The sequence below is a fragment of the Cylas formicarius genome, unplaced genomic scaffold (genome assembly GCF_029955315.1).
Source record: "Cylas formicarius isolate icCylForm1 unplaced genomic scaffold, icCylForm1.1 PGA_scaffold_5__7_contigs__length_24384050, whole genome shotgun sequence".
Taxonomy (NCBI): Eukaryota; Metazoa; Arthropoda; class Insecta; order Coleoptera; family Brentidae; genus Cylas; species Cylas formicarius.
The window spans coordinates 12,783,330-12,805,239 of NW_026844341.1; the positions used below are offsets into that span (position 1 = coordinate 12,783,330).

Below are 21,910 nucleotides of genomic sequence, written 5' to 3' on the forward strand. Positions count from 1 at the left end.
TGAAATTCAAAAATATATTTTTGATAAAAGAAAAAGATTTTATTTATACCGATTTTGACCTTCTTCTCTATTACGTCAAAACATCCTGACTGTGGCTAAAACCACGAAATTTAATAGAATAACCCATCTAGTCGCGTACAAGTAGAATATCTTCTGATTTTGCTATTATTATTTTTTTAAACTTTTAGCTTATTTATTATGAAGTAGTAGATTAAAGGTGAAAGTAAATATTACAGTGAACGAAAAAATGTAGCACTAAATAAAATTGTTAGAAATAAAACTAATTAAATTTGTATGTATTTATATTTTAACTTTTTTTTGTTTTATACACCTTGCAATCATAAACTAATATTTCCTGTTTAAGTTTACTTTCTAAAAAGAAGCTCCAGCAATCAGCAATCCTTGTGACACCTTTTGAGTGTAGTGAGCCGGTACCCCATTTAGTTGGTACCAGGAGGTCCGAAATTTCTGAACGGTAAAATTCTCTCTAGAAAATGAGCACATGAGCATTGTTGACAAACCAAAAGTGTTCGATTGAAAATACCATCTTTTGAAAATTTTGCTTCGTCGGTAAAAATAATTTTTGACAATGTTTTAAAAAAAGACGCTTTTTTAGCGTAATCATCGACATCCAGGGCCTAAACTTTGGTGAATTTAAATTTGAACTAACCAAAATTCTATAAAGCGAGCTGCTTGCAATACCCAAGTTATCTGCGATTCGAACCTTTTTGATAGTCATGAAAATATGCCAAAACGTTTATTTCATTTTATTCGTTTGAAAAGACAAGTTTTGGCAAAAATCGAAATTAGTTTCGAATCATTTTGTAAAGTTTTCCTTAATTGTTGCAAATTTTCTCTTGTTTATGTATTGTAAATCAGGATACGTTTTATTAAATTTCTGTTCATGTTCTGGCTGTAATGTGGGCGCATTGTCAATGCATGATAAACTAATTCCTTAAAACAGCATTAGAGTACTGGTTTCTTTCCATTTTGAACCGATTTTATCAATAGAATTTACTCCACCATCAACAATTAGTAAATACTAATAGTAATAAGTGATCCAATTTTCAGAGAAACCTGCTTTTATTTCAGAAACCAAACCAACCAAATAAACCAAAATTTAATTTACTCTTGTCATAATATACAGGATGTTCCACTTAAAAAAATGCACTTTTCACCATTTTTGTATCTGGTAGCAAAAACATTAGTTTTGACCAACTCTGTATAATGTAGAACTAATTTCGATATTAAGAAATAATGTGCGAGGTTAACGGAATTCACCAAGAAAAACTTTTAATACAAAGGTTGTATAATTTTTGCTGTATTATCATTTAGACTTGTAAAAGAAAACAATTGGACACAAATCGGACCGATTTTTCATAATGGATATCTAACGGGAAATCGAATTACATCAAAAAATTTTTGGAAGACCTTACAATTTGCCAATACATTAATCTGGTTTGGCAACAAGATGGGGTACCGCCTCAGAATACTGATCCAGTTACTGAATACCTAAATAACAGATATCATCATTCGATAGGCAGATTATAATATATATAATAATAATAATAATAATAATAATAATAATAATAATAATAATAATAATAATAATAATAAACCCTCTTGATACTTTCCTATGGGAATTTTTGAAAAACTGAGTTTACAATGACAGACCTCAAAACAGCCAAAGAATTGAACAACAAATATTCATGCTCAATAGTAAAGTGAGATATGGTATTAGAAAATGAACACATAGGCATTTACTTCACGTTATATTTCCATTATTGTTCGTTTCATTATGGATGTTATCGGTTTTATTATCGTTTGTTATTGTTAATATTATGTTTCATAGAATTTTTAGTATTATTGGTTAATTAAATAAAAGAGACGAATGACTTGAAGCTTTTCTTTCGCTGATGAATCCATTTTCCTAACTGAGGGTTTCAGTTTGTGGAACGCCTGGCCAACTGGATTAGTAAATCAAAAATTAAGGGACCGCTTATCGTCACAGCAGAAAATATATAGGATGTTCTATTAAAAAAAAAAAAACTGTTTCTCACCTTTGCGATGTACATTGTTTTTTCTTTAACAAGTCTAAAAGATAATACTGCAAAAATTATACAACTTTTGTATTAAAAGTTTTCTCGGTGAGTACGGTGAACCGCTAACCGTAGGTGCGTACGCAAATATAAAAATAACCCCTCTCTAAAGCACATTCAAAATTTTAACTATCTGCTGGCAAATCATAAGTAATAAGTAAGTAAATTAGTAGTAATCAAAATTTAATGGAAGCTGCTGTAGTCGGAAAAATGAAATAAATATTTATTCTCTCGAATACCGCTGATTCGAAAAAAGTAATAAGGTATTATCGGCTCGGAAAATGCAATAATATACGAGGTGGTACCCATAAAAAACCGGAATTGAATTGCCGCGCGCAGAGCTTGTATAGTACACAGTCATAGTACATAGTCATGGTGATATGGTTACGATCCAGAAAAGAAGCAACAGTCCAGCTAATGGAAGACGTCACTGTCTCCCCGTCCAAAAAAATGTCGCCAGGTCAAATTAAACAGCAAAACGATGCTTATTTGCTTTTTCGACATCAACGGCGTAGTTCATGCAGAGTTCGTTCCACCAGGTGAGACCATTAATCAAGCTTGTTATCTGGAAGTTTTAAGCAACAGTATTCGACAAAAAAGTCCAGATTTGTGGCGGACAGGGGACTGGATCTTTCACCACGATAATGCACCTGCACACACAGCCATTTCTGTTAAACAGTTTTTGGCTAAAAATGGCATGGTTCCTCTGCCCCATGCACCTCACTCGCCTGATCCCGCTCCGTGTGACTTCTTATTTCTACGTATGAAAAGGGACATGAAAGGATAGCGATTTGACAACATTGAAGGGGTCAAGAAAAAAACGAGAGATGAGCTGTCAGCTATAGCCAAAGATGAATATAAAAACTGTTTCGAACAGTGGAAACACCGCTGGGACAAATTTATTAGTTGTAATGGAGAGTATTTTGAAGGGGATAAGGTCATTCTGTGATTTTCAAAACAATATATAGTTTATTTTTGATTCCGGTTTTTTTTTGGGTACCCCCTCGTAGCCACAGCGTTAAAAATATTTTATATTTTATATAACAATCTAATGTACCTTTTCCACAGGCTACAGTAATACATTTTATAAAAGTTCAGGATTCCTCCTGCGTCGGTTTTTGTTGACTGAAACTGGCTCGCATTTTGCTATGTACCTGCTTTTATATTGTTTGAGGGGGGCGGAGCTAAATGAGGGGCACAAACACCGTCTCGGATGACTGATTCCCATATTGGTGAAAGGTAAAGACCTGAGTCGCGATTAAAATTGTTCGGTTGCTTACAGATTTCTTCTTCGTTGGTAGAAGAATTGATTACATGCAAGAATTTTAGTTTTGTCAAATAAAATTTTATGTCCGGTTTCGTGATTGTGTTCGACTAGTGCTGATGAATTTATTTGACTTAGTCTTAAGGCTCTTTCATGTTCTTTGAGCCTAGTTGTTATTTTTCGTCCGATCTCTCCAATGTATTCTTTGCCGCATATGCATGGATTGCGGTAAACTCCTGGCATCTCAAATGGAATTTTGTCTTTGACGGATCGAAATTGTTGAGAGATTTTTGGACAACTGGTAAATCTGGTTTTGACGTTATATTTCTTTAGAACTTGTGATGTGTTCAGTGAAGTTTTGAATATAAGAAAGTACAACAGTGGCAAGTGTGGGATTGTTTTCGGTTTCATTGCTATTGGAAGGTTGTGGTCAAGTGTATTTTGGGATGGAACGCTACTATTTACAATCTACATAAATGACCTTTATCATTTCTTGGCCCCCAATCACTGCGTGATGTTTGCCGACAATACATCCTTCACTACATCTGCTAAGAGTGTCGAGAAGTTGTCCGTTAGGGTTGGCATGTTGGAGGACAGCGCTAATGTTTGATTCGAAAATAATTATCTTAAATTTAAATTTAGACAAGACCAAGAGTATTGTGTTTTCCTCCAATTGCTTGGTAAATAGTGGACAGTCCGTCAAGGTGCTTGCCATGATCGATGATAGTCTAAATTGGAAACAACATATCTCAGACCTGGAAAATAGATTGTCCAGCAACATATTCGTTCTTCGACGACTGAGAGACCTGATAGGAACAAGGACTCTGCTTATGGTCTAATTTTCTTTGTTGCATTCGCAGTCGCATTCGCACGTATGCTATGGCACGGTGCTGTGGGGTGATTCCTCAGCTGCTGTGGAGATTTTTAGAATGCAGAAAAGGGCCATTCGAGTCGTTGCTTATATAAGATATAGGGACCATTGTCAACCTTATTTTAAAAAATTGAAAGTGATGCCCCTTCCTTGCATCTATATCTACTACCAGTTGTTAGAGATACAAAGAACGAAAGGAGACTTTAGCGCTAATTCTGATTGCCATGCCTATCCAACTCGTTCGGGGGACCTCCTTAGACGGCCTAGGTTTAGACTGAGGAAGTCTGAGAGCAACTCGTTGAACCTGAAATTGTATAATGTTTTGCCAGGTGCCGTGAAAAAGATGAGCAATAGAAAATTTAAACATACTATTAAAGAATTACTACAACGGCATTGTTTTTACTCCCTGCGAGCATACATTGACACTGTCACTGGTATCGATGCGCCATAAAACTGTCTAGTACTGTATAATTTTTTTTGTATTAGATGTGTGTTTTTATGTTATTTTTTAATGTGATTTTATTACACTTGAATATAACTTCTGACTTGCTACAATTGTACGTTCCTTTTGTACGAAACGTAGTCAATAAATGAATCTATCTATGTAATATATTTAATGTGGAAGTTATTAGAGAGAAGAGTAGAGGTAAGGGTGATTGGCGAAACGTTAGCTAGTTCGAGTTAACAAAAACCAACGCAGGAGGAATCCAGAAGTTTTATAAAAAGTAATCTAATGTCCCGTTGACCGTAAAAGTCTAAAGTACCATCAACCGTGAAACACTCCGTATAATAACTTCAAAGTCAAAGTATTCATGAACAACTCAAGCATTATATGTATACATTTTATTATAGCACACCCGCGCGAGAATGTACCCGAAATAATGACAGAGGGCGCCACAGCGCCGTCAAATTAGGCGACGAGGAAAAAAGATAAGTTTCCATTAAGGCGATCGCGAACGCGCCGCAAAATGGGGGCGCCGATGCTGTCCCCGTATCTCCCCGACAGGGGCGGATTTTCTTGCTTCGAGAAAAAATGAACGCGTTCGAACTTATTTTAATAAATTTTTATTCGCGGCCGGATGACGTTACAATCAGATGAGTTGGCAGATATGCATTTTATGTATCTTTTGGCTAAAGACAGTGCGTCTGAAGCTAAGCGATTATATCAAGAGCGCCTTCCTAATAGAGCCACACAATGTACATAGAAGGTTGACTGAAATAGGTACTTTGAGGGAAAATAGTCATTTAAAAGGGGACCATCGGACCGTAAGAACTCCTGAAATTTAAAAAGAACTTTTAAAATCTGTTGATGAACATGTATTAGAAAGTTTAGCCATATCATATTCGACGCGCCCAAGCGTTACTTCTCAGATTTTCCTTTGAGTGTAAATTTTTGTTAACGGTTTTCGATATTATCCCTTTTTTAGCCCAGAATAGTATATTATGCAACAAGTGCGGTAAACGGTATTTGACTCACGAGTTTTTAATAAACGAGTGAGTTAAAAAGTTTACCGAACGTGTTGCATACTATACTTTTTCTACGACCGTTAATTTTTGGGTACATTTTCGCAAAACAACACGAATACGTTCACTGACATGACCGTCAGAATTGACGTCAAAATTCAAAGCGTGGGTAATATCTTCGAAAACATCCGATTGCTCCCAAATCCGTGCGGTGAAATCCCGGAAATGTCCGAAGTGGCTCGGATTCGTGGGAAACGCAACTGACGTGGTAAAGTGACGCTTCCCGCACGCTAGATCGGTGGGTAATTAGGCATTTTACAGACGGGAGTAGAAAAATACTATTTTTCTACTCCCCTAGCTTGCGGGAAGCGTCACTTGGCCACTTCAGTTTCGTTTCCCACGTTTTCAAACCGCACGGGTTTGGGAGCAATCTGATGTTTTCAGAGATATTGTGACATTTGTCAATTTTGACATTTTTGTCAGTGAATGTATTCGTGTTGTTTTGCGAAAATGTACCGAAAAACTAACGGTCGTAGAAAAAGTATAGTACGCAACAAGTTCGGTAACCTTTTCAACTCAGGAATTTATTTAACACGAGCGGAGCGAGTGTCAAATAAAAAAGGTAACTCGTGACTAAAATAAAAGTACCAGAAAAATATCAAATGTGAAAACCCAAATTAAAAAATTCTATAAAAGATGTCCGGTGTTCCATTATTTCCAATAGTTACAATAATTCAAGAAGCGTTTCTATACGAAAACATTTAACAAGTTTTTCAAAATAAATAAAAAGGGTGCACCACTGTCTTTTTATCTTTTTTTTTTCTTCAAATTAACCAACTAAAAAGGCCTTTTTTTCGTATCTTGCTTCGCTTGCCATTTAATTTTTGTATAGAATCACGTCACCCTGTATATATTTGTCTTTAATCCGTATAACGGAAAACATTTTTCTAGTTTGGTACTGTGGGAGTCATCTGTCGACGCGATGATGGTAAGTAACACAGATCGCGTTCGTAAACCACGCTACCAATTGCAGATTTCTTTATCAACTTCCGTTTCGTCCGTCAAGATGGCGCCTCAAAGCAAGGAAAACATTTGTTCGCTTGCTGAAAACAAATTGCTTACCGTACTTGCCCCAACACGATTGAGAAAAAATTTAACACTTCTTTTAAACCACAGATGAAACTGTGTATTTATACCAGCTACTAAAACCTACCCACTTAGACTCTCACCGCAATGGTGAAAATTTCCGGCTTTTGCGAAGTTGCCAACGGAATTAATTTTTATATTTTCATTAGTATTGCGTTCCTTTGGAGTAATTGTGCGTTTCAAAGTTGTTATGAAAAATATTTTTGCAAATTTAAGACATACCATTACTGCGGAGAACAGTACCACAGAAGAAGTGTATACCTAGAACGTATTTCCTTTGCCTTCCGTCGGAGGCAAAACGAAAAACGTAAGGGCTGAGTCGGAAACCAGTGGAATTTCAGATAATGAAAACTTGAAATAATGAAAGTAATTGTTAATGCTTCGAAATTATCAAAATTAAATTATCGGAAAGAAAAGATTTGTTTTAAAAAAATAAAGTTCTTTAATTGTAGTATTTCAATCAAAGCAAATTTATTTCCAATTTTTCAAAAAAAAAATTAAGGGTGTCCCAATTTTGAACTATTCTAGGAACATTAAAAATGTAAATAGAGGACTCCGTATTTTGTACATTATTAAATTTTAAAAAACTGGGCAAATTTTATTATTAGCATTTTATGCCTGTGAAAATAAAACAAAAAATTGAAAATAGGAATTGTGTGAGTTTAGAGAAAATCGGTTTGCACTTTTTGATATTAGCATTTCATGAACCATTGAAACTTACTTTGTGATACGTACAGACACTGTTTTCATGTTTCATAAAAATTAATAATAGCAAAGCTGACTTTTTCTTAATTTTTGACTCAACTTGTGCGTTATTTTTTAGCTAACGACTAAGTTTAATTTGTTGTCTACAAGCAGACAATAATTGGACGTGCAAAAGAAGTTAGTTCATAGCTAGGAGATTCAATATGCAAATTCTAATTCCAAATAAAAAAATATATATAATTTACTGATTTTTTTTAGGCATTCAGAAAGGTCTGAAAACAGTACACAATTCCGATCTTTGATCCAATTTTCAGTCAAGTAATCCATCTAAAAGTACCCATTTAACATATTTTTGAACACGCAATATTCCCGTAATGCAATGCCCGTAAATGTGCAATCTTTGACTTTTAAAATGGTAGTTCACTTGCTCAACCAATTTTTCTACTAACATACAACATATAATGGAGCTAAAAGCTGCCCGGTAATTGAACTTCTTAAAATTACCGATAGGGGGAGCACGTGTTCTAAAAGAATCTACAACTTACGCTAACATAAATTTTGTCATGAAGCTAAGTCAATTTGGTCACTCCTGGGACAACGCAAACGTTTATACCTCAAAAATGGTTAATTCCTTCAATCATTATGAATTTCAATGATATTCGGATGATAAGCAGCTCGACATTACTTCAACCTAACTCAACGAATAACTGCAATAGCTCAGCTACATTCTGATCAAATCTGATACTTATCCGAGAAACTAATTAGGATTTCCAATGTCCACTCCAGAAACACTCGAACTGTGATGAACTTACTCCCTTCTCCACTCCAAAAGCTTTCTAAACATTCTTTTAAAACCCACACAAAGGTATGAAATTACCAAGAGTAGTTTTCTCTAAACAGTTTTCTTGTGGTTGTCAATTTTTTCATAGCATTTTTTTTCCTCACTAGTAGTTTTTTTTGTCATTTACTTGTAGCTTATAAGATTCTTGGGGCTAAGTGCAAGAATAGCACTTCCACCACTTCATCACCCAATTTTTCCTGTTTGTGTTATTTTTTCTCCTGGTATTTTATTTTATTCTGCGTTTCTCTATTTCATTGTGTATTTATTTTCCTTTTTGACCTATAAAGACCATTTATTATTATTGTTGGCATGGTGAATTAATAAAATAACTGAGATCAGCAATGCCATATTGGCAAGATTTTTCCACAAGCTTTTCCAAATAATTTTAGATGAAACCATGCCGGTTCGAAAGTGTTTTAAATAATAACACTACTACACTACTAACACTTGACAAATAGGAAAAGCGTTATTTAGTTCGACTTTTTATTCTGAATGACTGAGACCCTTTTGATTACATGAAAAAATTGGGAAAAAAAATCAAACCTGAAAAAAGGTTTTTTAATAAATATTTTAAATTTCCCTTAATTGAATTTTTTTGAAATTTAGTAGTGTTGTTTTTTTATGACAAGAGCCTCATTCGGGAATAATTAAATTAAAATTATGAAGTGCCGTCCCGAGAAGCACTCTACCGAATATGATAAAAAAAAAAGTTGGCCGCTGTCTTTTTTCAATTTTATTTTCTTAAAATTAACTAAACCAACTAAAAATGCAACTTTTTTGACTTTTGCATTTTTTTCGTATTGCATCGTTTTTGATAAAAGTATTAAAAATCAATTTGTTGCATGTCCATAATTAGCAATAAAAACTCATATTTTTAAAAATTTGAGCGTATAGAATCACGTCTTAATTTATAGACACTCACATCATACTTTTCTAGTTTGATACTACAAGAGCCATCTGTCGACACAATGGTGGCAAGTAGCAAAGATCCCGTGCATAAAACTAGTCACAGATATCTTCATCAATTTCAGTTTCGACCGTTAAGATGGCGCATCGCGGTGAGAGCAAGAAAAACGTATGTTCGTTGCCGCAAAAAAAAAAAATTGTCAATTTCAAGAACAACGGTTTGCACTTTTCCATTTTAGAGTTAAATACATCTTTAAAGATTCACCAACATGAATAAGTTATTAATGAATTTGAAGCTGAAAATTTTTCAATGCTAAAAACCATCAAATTTTTCGGTAAGCTTTTTAGATTATTTGAAGCAAGTGCTTGAGATAATAGCAATGAATAGTATTTAGACAAAGAGGAAAAGCATTATTTCGAGAAGAAATTGTAACAAGAAGTACGATTTTCTATTCTGATTAACTGATATCCTTTTTATTATTGCTGGAACAATACAAAGAACGCAGACCTATGCGGAACAGTTTCGCCATTGTACTTTTTAAAATCCATTAGCCCTATCGATTTAATTCAAACTCTGATTCAATTTTTAGGAAAGGGAAAACATTGCGCGCTACTGCTTTTCGAACATTTTTCTATAACTCTACCTCGTAGAATCTCTTGGATAAAGTAACAGAAACCTGTCAAATTTGACAATTAAAAATTATGCAAAGTCAAATACTTCCAAATTAGAAAGATCTATAAATATTTTCATAATTAATTAATTTAATTTCAGTTTCAATAACGGAAGGAATCATTTCCGATTATTGTCAAGTGAAAAATTATATACAAACATATTTTTTCTAGTTTTATACTGTAAGAGCCATCTGTCAGCTGACAGGGGCAAGGACAGATCCCGTTCGTAAAACACTCAACCGATTAAAGATGCCTTTATCAACTTTAGTTGCGACCGTCGGGATGGCGCCCCTGGTAGGGAACTAAGGAAAACGAACTGCCTAATGAACTCGCAAGGTGGCGCTTAGAATGAAAAAATATTTGAAACCCTTTGTAACCAGTTTATATCTACTTGTGCCTTGCACTAAACAAACCCAGATTTTCACTGCAATGGTGAAAATTTCGCGGTGCTGAGAAGTGGCCAACGGAATTCATTCTTGTATTCTCATTAGTCTTACGTTCTAGCTCTTTTGCAAATTAAGGATATGTTTTCCTGGGCAGAACGAAACAACGAAGGCTGAATCGGAAACCAGTACATCTTTATCTCCAAAAAAAATATTGCGTCAATTGGTATATTCAAAATGTTTTTCGGCGACAATATTATTAAGATTTCTTCAAGACATGGGGATCTCGCTCTGATATCAGTAAGCTTTTGGTTAGTAACTCGTCGAGAAACACATTTAAAAGTATTTATGGCTTTGTTCATTTCAATGACAGCTTACAAATTGACAAGGGCAACAGAATTTACAACAGTTAGAAAGGTTTCTCTTATCCTGTGTTTCCTGTCTCCTTTTGTTGAGGAGGCCGGTTTATACATCTGGTCTTTAACATATACCCACAGAAAATGGTCCATTTCTTTTAGATCATGAGATCTAGGTGGCCATCTAATAGGACCACCAGGAAATAAATAATTTAGGTAGTTCGTTCGTATGCGGGAGTTTCATCATGAAGGAACCACATTCTCTTCCTCACTTGGTTTGGAATAGTTCTTAACATATTCTGCATTCTCTGCTCTAAAGAGTGTAAATAAACTTGAAAACTTCTTCAAAAAAATGAAGCCTTACAAAGTTATTTCCTATTATACCAAAGATTTAAAGACCATTTTCCTGACTGTGTGTCATCATAAAATGCGGTCTAATATTAGCATAATTGGGAAAAATATGATACATGAATAAAACTCTTTTTTATAGGATGTCGATTCATCCGTAAATAACACATATTAAAAAAAATCATCTTGCTCAAATGCTTTCTTGTGCCCATTTACAAAATGTTGATCTAATCTGATAGTCATTTTCATTGAGTTCTTGATGAAGTGCATCTTATTTTTTATACATTTGGGTTTTCTGTAACACTAATATTTGAAGTTTATTTTCCTCGTTCACTACAGTCCTGACTCTTTCGTTGTTTTCAAAATCAACACTTACAGTTCCAGTAAAACGAATTCATCAAATACTCAAGAGTTCTTTTGGAGGGTCGCCTTCGCATAGCCAATAATGAATGCATTCTTCAAGCTAGATCCCGATAGGAAACTCATGTGCCCTTTAATAATAATAAATAATAATTAATTAATAAATTAAATTAATAAAATTAGAGCTCTCGGTCACAAGTATAGTATTAAACACAGGGCATTTTGACAAAATAATGGTCATAGGTAGAGACCATAACAACCCTACATTGGGTTATTGATATACTAATGCAATAATATACAGGACGTTTCATTTGAAAAAATACAAGTTCGGTTTTGCACATATTTATCGATCAATGAAAATAATTTTAAATTGGTTCTTTTAGTATATAACTTTGGTATTTAACATTTTTTTCTAAAACAAAATAAATGAGATATAGTATTTTAACAAACTTTTTGGACACCCTGTATATATTTGAAGGATTTGCCCCTTCTATGATGGCTGGGTTGGAATGGGGGAGGGGGTGTAAAAAGTCTTTTTTTTAATATCAACATACTTGAATATTTTAACGTATCTATAATGCCTATATGTTGTTGTATCACAGCAATTTTGACTTCACCATACCCTATATTCCGGAACTCCAGCTCTCGGCTCAGTTTACCTCCATAAGCCTTATACATGAGTATAACAAATATAGCATAAAATTTGTTGAAAAAACAATCTCACAATCTCCACGTACAATATAAAAAACATTAAAAACCCGATCGAAAAAAAAGTAACCCAGCGACGGAAAGTATATGAGTAGACTTTTATTCTTTGGTCCGTTTATCAGTGTCCTCATTCTCGCCCTTGTAGCAGTCGGCCTCCTTAGAAGCGGACGGCCCCGCCTCCAAGCGGTCCCTCAACGCCATATTGGCCTGAACGGAGTTCGAATAGCCGTGCACCATAGCAGCTCCCGTAGTTTTTGCCATCGATTTCGGAGTTATGAATTTGGCGTTACGGTAAGTGCAGTACGTGTTGCCCATGGCGTTTAGACCCGATTCGGTCGCCCCAGCTGCTTGAGTCCCATACCTTTTTTCGACGAAAAAAAAATGTCCCCTCATTCAAGTGGATTTTTTGAAAGGGCAAAAAATGAGCACAAGCATCCTTTATTTCAAAGGACAGTCCTCTAGTTTAAAATGATGTCCTTTGTTCTTTTGAAATGCGTCAAAGGACGGCAAATGTCCGTTAAAATAAGGAAATATTAATAAGTGCATTTAAGTAACAGCAAAAAATGTTAAAAACGTCTCATACTAATTCTATACACCACATAAATAGTCTATTTTTAAGCAGAAACTACAAGCAGATTCTACTTTAAAGGATAGCAATGTGGGCAACCAACATTGTTAACGACATTGCCAATTATTCATTGAAAGAAAGGTGAAGAATACAGCAAACTGCATTCAACATAACCTACCAAAGATAGGACGTAGGTCCCGAACTTCGTTTCATTTCTTTGTTTACTTATACCACTAAAATGACATTGTTTCTGTGGAAATATGCCCTAAGGTTCTGCATTTTTAGACAAAAAGTTTATATCTGGGCGCAAGAGGTGAACCGACACATAATTACTGACTTTCTATTTACAAATCTTGTGGATCCCTTGTGCAGTTTCAATTAAGCTCTGAAGAAGCCAACATGATGATTGGCGAAGCGTCGGCAAGTTTGGCTTAACAACAGACGCAGAAGAAATTCAGAAGATTTATAAGTAGTATTACAGTAGTCTGTGGAAGTTTCTTTGAAAAATTAGTGGCTTTATTAATAATTCTGCTTTCCACTTACTAATTCGTAAATTTAAATAATACCCACCATGACCATAAAAATTATAACTGACGAAGTCCTATAGAGTAATGAAATAGTGTCATAATTATACTTTAACCTTTGGAGAGGAATTTTGTGTCTTCGTTGTGGAGCTTGTATAAATGATTGCATCTCAGCTATTAAATTTTTGGTGGTCCCTTTGTTAATAAATTTCTCGTTAAGATTGCGCCTTTATGCATGGATATTCCAATCTTATTATTTCTCTAAAGAATTGTTAAATATTCGTTGAAATGAAAATAACCTCAAAATTTACAGATTTTGCACATTTTCATAAGGTAAAAAGTTTGCATAAAAATTTGCGACTGCCAAATTTAAGTCTGAAAAATTATGAAAAATTACTAAGCCGCTTTTAGGTTACCACAAAATTGCTCATGAAAATTTCTGAATTGTCAACTAGTAGCTCAAATAAGTTAAAGTAAGTTAATAATCAGATTTAGCAATGCATTGTTAACCGAAGCAATAGAGACTCCAGCCAGCAGTGTTACTTATATTGTTACAAGAATCTTTAAGAAACAGAATAGGTATGGTTATGTGATTTTAAAAATATTAACGCCCTAAGTATGTGTCGTTTTTGCTTGGCGTTTTCAACTAAATAAAGGGAGAAACTGTTCCGATCCCTTTAGTGCTTGTTATTAAAAGCGCCCAAAGTAATATAAAATTTCAAGTTAGCAACATTTGCGTAACTTGGATTTGGATGTTGAAAACCTGATCTCTCTTCTAAGCAACAAAAAAATATTCCTAATATTTCTGCTCTAGTTCCTATTAAAGTAGAAACACTTCGTTTGTAATTTTTTTGAAAAAACAATTTAAAAAAAAGTAGGCCATTTTCGGGACAGAGGATCGTAAGTTTTCTTGAGATCTCTCTAAATTGCTTAAAAAAATGTTTTACATTTGAGAAAGATAATTTTTTATATCATATTTATCTTTGCAAGAAAATAGATTTAGTGACTTCACTGAAATTATTGAGAATCTCTAACTGCAATAAAAACTAAATCTACTCCATTTTAATATAATTGAAAAAAAATTAAAACCCAAAATTTATTTTTTAAAACCTTCACCTTAACATCATTACAAAAAATTTAACACAATTCCTACGAAAATTATTCGATATTGCCGCCGATTAATCTAAGACATTTTAAAATACTTTTACTTCCAATACAAAATATCGTAGCTCTTCTAATTTGTTCTGGTTTTAGAACTGCAAAACATATTTTAACAAAAATTGCATGATTTTTTCATTCAAATATGTGAAAAACTTTTTTCAAAAAGTGGGAAAGAGTATTATTGTCACTGATAAATTAATAAAGACAAATTTTCTAAATTCCATAAATTTTCTAAATGGACAAAAAAATATTAATTTCGATTTTTTTTAAAATTCAGTTCCTTGTTTTTTTCTTTCTTTTTTTATATTCCGTCGTAACAAAAAACTATTAACTTAAAACGTTTCTTCAAAAAGTGGAATAGAGTATTGTCAATGTTAAATTAATGAGGATAAATTTTACAAATTACATAAATTTTCCAAAGTGAGATAAAAATCATATTTTAGAATTTAATTAAAAAACTATTAAGTAAAAATAATACATAAAAAGTACATCTAAGACGTTTTTTAAAAAAGTGGGAAAGTGTATTCTCTGTGTGAAATTATTAAAAATAAAATTTCTAAATTCCATAAACTTTCCTAGGGGACATAAAAATAATATATTTTTTTTCTTCTAAAATTTAATTTTTAATTTTAGAATTTTCTTTCATTAAATTCCGTCGTAATTAAATTATTAAGCAAAAATAATATATACAAAAAATACGCTCAAAACTGTCTAAAATAGTGGAAAAGAGTATTATTGTCAGAGTTAAATTAATAAATATGCATTTTATAAATTCCACAAATTTTACAATGGGACATAACAATAACATTTTGGAAATTTGATTATTTAATAAATTAGTTAGTTTGTCCAACCAAATGTTAAACCTTTTACCAGCCAATCTACAAATAACCTGAAAATATTCATTTTTATATTAATTTGTTAATTGTTTAAAGATACCGTAATTAATGGAAAGTGCTGAAAACTCTACCAGCTTGTATTTATATGCATTTTAAAATTGTTTTTTTTTTTTTCAAAAAAATTAGCGAACTCTTGATATAACACAGCCAGTTGGTACATTATAACCAAGTTTTACTGTATTAAGGTGGTAATATTTAAGGCAACAACCTAAGTTGTTAAGGACGCGCAAAACCCCAGAAACCAAGCTTATAGTCACATCAACCATTTACAAAGCAACTTACTTGTGTTCCACAACCTTTACCGTGTTGTCTTTCAAGCTACGCCCCAGCACGGCCGCGGACGTCTCCAACCCCCTGTAGATGGTCGAGAACCCCTCCACAGCCCCGGCGGCGACCGTCAGCACGCCCCTCACCTTCTCCGACGCTTCCTCTTCCGGCATGTTGAACCCCCTGGTTAACAGCTTGGTGCCCTGTTTCTGGATGTGGGGCGCCAAATATTGACCAAGGCACACTGTGGCGTACCCGACCTTTTCCGCTAAAACAGATTCCCCCCTCTGCAGAGGCCCTCCGGAGAAGAGTACCATCAAACTAACCTACAAAGCCCGTCACCTTGGCAGCTTTACTGGTAGCAGTTTCGGCTATTTGGAGGCCCTTGGAGACGGTAGGGTTCACCTCGGATGCCCTTTCGACGCGGCTGATGCTGTTAATAAGCTTGGGCGTATTTTTGTCGATGAGATTCCCCGCTTTCTCCGCTCCCCTTATGAGCCCCTGGGACAAGTACCAAGCACCGTCGACCAGTTTGTTTGAGATTTTCGTGCTGACATCTTCGCGAGTTTGCTCCCTCCTGCGTTTCTCCTGCTGGATTTCTTGTTCCGTTTCCTGGGTAATTATTCCGTGGAGGATGTTCTCCAGCAAATCGAATACGTCTTCGTCCGCATCCGACGGTAAAATTATACCCACAGACGATCCGGGCACTTCCGAATAAACGTCCGGTAGAATGAAGGCGCCGTAATCGGTACGGTAACAGGGGGACACGCCCGGTACCAATGGGTACACCCATTCGCCGATTTGGAGTATGGCTCGCGGAGCATTGGGTTCCTGACCCTCCACTAACGAGATTTTCAGAATTTGGGGCTCCTGAGTGGACAACACTTCCCCGCTTGGTGATATAAAGTAGAGACGGACGCCATGGTACGTGTAAATCACGTCCTCTTGCAAATGGAGATTGGGATCGAGACTGAGGTCGTTCAACGCCTGAGCCAGTTCCCGGTAAGTTACCGGCTGACTACTTTCATCGGACGAAGACATGGCCTCTTCGTAAGACGGAGGGTCCTCCAATACTGAATTGTAGCTCGGAGATGATTGGATGCAATGGATGCGAGTCAGCACTTCCGCCCGCGTTTTCTTTATCTTTTGCACCATTTGACACGCTTTGTCCCACGTCACGTCGGGAGTATCGGGACATTGCACTTGAATGTTAAGCGCTTGGTCTATCAAACTGATTCCTTCTTTGTACTTTTCTAATGCCTGCACAAAGCAAACCAAATTGATGCCGGCATAATGCAGTGTAGGTATTTAGTACCATTTTTACAATCTTTTATGGTTTTGACTTCGGAATGAGTTTAAGACCCACCTGTTGTGCCACAAGCCACCGCCGTATTTAAGATGTTAGCCGACAAGAACTGTGCCGTGCGGACTGTTGCATTTTAAGAATAGTATTTACAAGAATGGATTTTTCACTTCACAGACTAATAACAATCGAGGAATGTTATCAATGAAACTCTACAAAAATCAGTCAGCTTTCAGCATTTGTATGCACGAAGTACCGAAGTACGATTATGGAACGGCATTGTGGAATTGTAAACCTATTTACTAAGGGTTACAAAGAGACCCCCAAGTGAGGTAGACCTACGGTTAGACCTTCACAAAAATGTACCATGGTTAAATACATGATTATGTTGTAAAAACGGTATATAGTTTGGATAACTCTATCAAAAGTTTAAGTTCTCAAAACCATAGTTGATTGTTGAATTTTTTGATTGTTGCCAAATATTCAATTATTCGTTAAGGGTGGTAGTCGCTACGCAATTTCTACATGTATTTTTAGCAAATAATGCAATTTTTTCGAGCAAACTGGGTTTCATAATATTGGCGGAATTTTGTGTTTAAAGGTTGTTTATTAAATTTTTATACAACAAGAATGTTTATTTGAAGTGCCGAACAAAATCCAATGATGCAATGCAATATTAATTCACGTATTCCCTAAAACTAATTTCTGTGCAATTTAATGCTAATTTAGGTGAAATATTGAAATACAGAGTTTTATTAGAATTGTTTATTGTCTTTTATGAGTAAGATCACGTCAAGTGGACCCCCCATTTACCACTTGATCATAAAAAATTAATTTAAATATATTTTTTATTAGTACTTATGATGGAAAATTGATCCCTCAAACGATTTTTTAAAATTTTGATTTTAACAACATTTTTTTATAATGAAAATTTTAAGCACTTTTAATTAAAAAATGGATTAAAAATCAAACGTAAGAGATAAATTTATGGAATTTTCAGCATCCATGGTAAAATGTCTGTACTTTAAGAATATATTAACAACTTAAAATTATTTGTTTATTTTCGTATTGTTAACTTACTTTTAAGTTAACTAATGAAAATTTAACTGATTTGTTGGAAAAAAAATCATGTTTTTTTATCAGTCACATGCTTTACACATTTAAGTTTAAGAAAATTTCACTGCTCGTCATTAGTTTAAACAAATGAATGTATGAATGTGCCAAGCGTCTCGAACTGCATTGAAGCTTTTATCAATGATAATTTAAAATAGTAATACAAAATATTATTATAAAACAAATTTTATTATTATTTATGTAATTTTATTATAATTATTAATAATTAAATTTTATATTTTTTTAACAATGTTATAAAGAATACTATTTTTTTAAATTATTTTTAGCAAGTAGCGTAAATTTAGAAAAAAATAATCAACTTTAAATTTTTAAAACTTATGGTCTATATTTACTTTTTCTAGGTAATTTGGTAAATAATTATTTTTAAATTTACTAGTCAACACTCATCATCAACATCTTTAAAAAAAAGGGGTACTCCATTTAAAAAAATATAATATTGTATTATGTCTCGTGTGAGCATTTAAGACAAAATCGGAGGAACAGGTAGATTTGCCCTTACTTCAAAAAATGTCGATAAAGGAAATGCTCACATTTTAATATTATAGTTGAAACACTAATTTCACTTCAAATTTAGTACCACTCCTTTATGGAAGTATTCATATTATAATATTGCTTTATCTGGCAAATATGGTTAATTATTTTAGAAACATTTTTAAGTGATTTTATTTTCCAACACCAAATAATAATAAATACGCCGCAATAAATAAACTCATTAAAAACACAAATCATTTTAATCACAGTAATAAATAATAGTCATAGTTGCAGAAAAAATATTGATTCTATACAAAAAGGGTAAATATGCAAAAAAAATTAAAGTATAAAAGGGACTGGTACAATGTCCTGAAGTATTAAGTTATTGGCCCAATGTTCTAACATTTTAAAGTTGTTTAAATTTTTTAAGATTAAGTTTAAGAATTATTGTGTTCACATGTCGTCAACAAATTTGAAATTAAAAAGCACAATAAATTTGTCTATTGTGGAAATATGAAAATTGTGATCATTATAAAATTTAAGTGAATGTATTTGTTGTTTACATGGTTCTCACTGTTATAATTTAAGCTGTTTTTGTTACTAAATTGTAAAAGGAGTTGATTTTCAATATGATGTGAGTAAAGGTGAGTATGGTGTGATACATTTATTTTTTTAGTACATAAGCAACATCAGCAAACTGATCACCTTTATAGTCCATTAAATCCCAATCTACATTTTTTTCAATGAAACAGCCCTTGCCTTGATCGATAGTTTGAGGAACAATATTATTAAGTAGTTAATTTGGTACTGGATTTTCGTGAAAAACCTTTCCTGCCACAGAACAGACCAAAGTTTATGTTGAAAACAAACAAAACGGCAATAGAAATCGATAAACACTTTTTTAAAATTCTTGTTAAGCAATTAAATAACGAAACTATCCCCTTTATGATTAATATTACCTTTTTGAGTAGGTGCAAAAAATTCCACACAGCAAAGAGGTTCTGTAACCCCCATAGAAATTCCTAAGTAAATTTATATTGAAGGTAGCCCTAAAATCTGTGCCCAAAATATTCCAGCGTGGAAAAACAGAAAAAAAAGAAGTTAATAGTCACAGTTAATTGAACAGAGTTAAAGGGTATATTCAAATTTCACTTGAAAGCTCTTATTAGTTTCATGACAGCTTATAAAACTGAGCCACGAAGCAATGGCCCTTGCAACTATATTCCTTTTTCAAGTGACGAAATTAACATATAATTAATAAAATATTGTCTTTGTCTTTAACACTTTTTTCCCTCAAAAAATTTTGACATAGAATTCGCTAACCTTAAAAGGTGACGTATTTATTTTATTGTTGATGTGCATTCCAAATCATAAAATAAAATTTTATATAAACAAATATTGACACAGCAAATTTTTCCCTGGATGAAAGAGTCAATTTTCTTGAGGAAAATAAGTATATAAATAATAATGGTAAATCTAAGGGCATATTGTCAAAGTGTCACTTAAAACGGAAAGATTTCACAGAAACCGAAGAAAACATTTATGGAGTTTACAGGCATGTTTGTTCCCAGTTTTCTAAACTAAAATATTCATTGCTGCTCAAGGAGAGAAATCAAAAACTTTGATAATGTATGATTCAAGAAGAGAAAGAAACTTTGCTGAAGAAAATCTTAATGAAATTACAGTAAATTTTTTAAACTCCCAACATTAGGAATGCTAATAGAAAATCATCTGGATATAAGATGGAATTTCATAAGACAAAATATTTGATTGAGTATTTATGTTAATTTTCTACTGTCCCTGCTACTACTAATTATTACTGCTATGAAAGTTATGTGTGTTTTAAATTACTAATTTAATTTACTGAGCCCTGTTATATTTAGTTTGTATAGAATTTTCTTTTCTTGGTGTTCCACATTAAATATATATTTTTATTGCTATAACCTTGGTACATTTTGCAGTTACTGACTAATATACTATACTATACTAATATACTAAAGATTTTTAAACTTATTTGCCTTATTTACCAATGTGTAATAGAACATAATTTACAAATTTTGGGCACTTCCAAATAGACATTATGTTTAAATTGAATAAAAGTTGAAGTTTAAAATATAATATATAGATTGACAGATATTACAGGAATTTATTTTATCGATAACCCAAATATTTTCTCAGGACACCACATGGTGGCGCTGTTCTTACATGCTTTGCTTTGCTTTGCTAAGAACCCTGTCTAGGTAACAACAGGTTTCATTTCTCGATTTTTAAATGCAGGAACAAATAAGTTATCCAGAAAATGCCATTACATTTTAAATCAAAATACCTTGCTCATCCTGAGTGGTGCATCAAATTATTTCAAGTCGGTAAATTCTAATAGAAACTAGTTTGTTTAATATCAATTGCTAAAATAAAATGCAGCACTTGAAACAAAAACAAAAATAACTAATGGACCTACGTGGCCCTAAATTGAGATCATGTATAAACAGTTTACCAAATTTTACTAAGCATTGCCATTTTCGTATGGCATAGAAAAATGAGTGTGGATTTTATCGTTTTAAAAATATGAAAATTGATGTTTCTTTTTGCAACGGTTATTCATGTGTCAAATTGTACATACTCAGACTCATTACTTTAATTGTAATTAAGTTAATGTGACTGTGTTTTCTTTTTAAAACAATTGCCTTAACAAATAAAGGATGAGCAGTAACCATAAGTCTTAGCTTATATACCGATAATTCCCAATAGCTGTAGGATGTTATAAAAGTATCTTACTTCGTGAGGCTTGTCTCGCTCCTCCAGAGATATTGCTTGTTCTATAGCAGCAAACGCCTGGTCGTGCTTATTTTTGATTGCTAAATAAGTAGAGGTCCACAAATCTGAATTGGCATTCCCCATTTTGTCATTAGTGCTCGCCGTGGACTTGGGAATACGAAACTGCGAGCGATTTTGTTTATTTCAATCGCACGAAACAACGACGTGACCTTTACACTGAAACTTTCGGGACTAGTGCGTGTTCGGAAAACATTGGTTTTTGAAATTCTCGGAAGATACGTCATTTTCAAAATTACAGCGAGCTTACCTGCAGACAAGTTACGGTCAAGTCTGCACACGCTTCACCCTATGGCCACTATATTCCCAACAATATCATGCTAAACAATCAAGTAGCTATTATTTGAAATTCAGACTGTCATCGCCATTGTAAACTTCTACTTCTTAACGTTTACGCTCCCATTGGTTTATATGTTGTGGTCTGTGGCGTGACAGGTAGAGGATATAAATGCAAAACGCAAAAGGATGGTGACGTATTAGAGCTCACTCAATCCAAAGATGTGTGGCCTCCGTCATGGAAAAATAGAATATTTTTCGCTCTAAAAGTTTTATTTTTCATAGATAGTGATTAGTAATAAGTTGTTAACAAAAGAATTAATACTGCTTTTAGCCTTCAAATCTAAAACAGGAT

At 33.6% G+C, this 21,910-nt stretch overlaps 1 protein-coding gene across 2 annotated transcripts; it reads right to left on the reverse strand.

The window, feature by feature from the left end:
- Nucleotides 1-11,475: 11,475 nt before the first annotated feature.
- On the reverse strand, nucleotides 11,476-21,668 carry LOC132702258 (protein spartin). 2 transcript variants are annotated; one of them, XM_060670794.1, is made up of 5 exons: nucleotides 21,530-21,665; nucleotides 21,223-21,453; nucleotides 15,866-16,799; nucleotides 15,555-15,807; nucleotides 11,476-12,484 (listed from the first exon to the last, which is right to left on the reverse strand). In XM_060670794.1, the coding sequence occupies exons 2-5, from the start codon at nucleotides 21,343-21,345 to the stop codon at nucleotides 12,223-12,225; spliced, it is 1,572 nt and encodes a 523-aa protein (XP_060526777.1). In that variant the 5' UTR covers nucleotides 21,346-21,453; nucleotides 21,530-21,665; the 3' UTR covers nucleotides 11,476-12,222. The 2 variants fall into 2 exon arrangements, with proteins under 2 accessions (XP_060526777.1, XP_060526776.1); XM_060670793.1 differs by having other exon boundaries at nucleotides 11,477-12,484; nucleotides 21,223-21,438; nucleotides 21,530-21,668.
- Nucleotides 21,669-21,910: the final 242 nt, after the last annotated feature.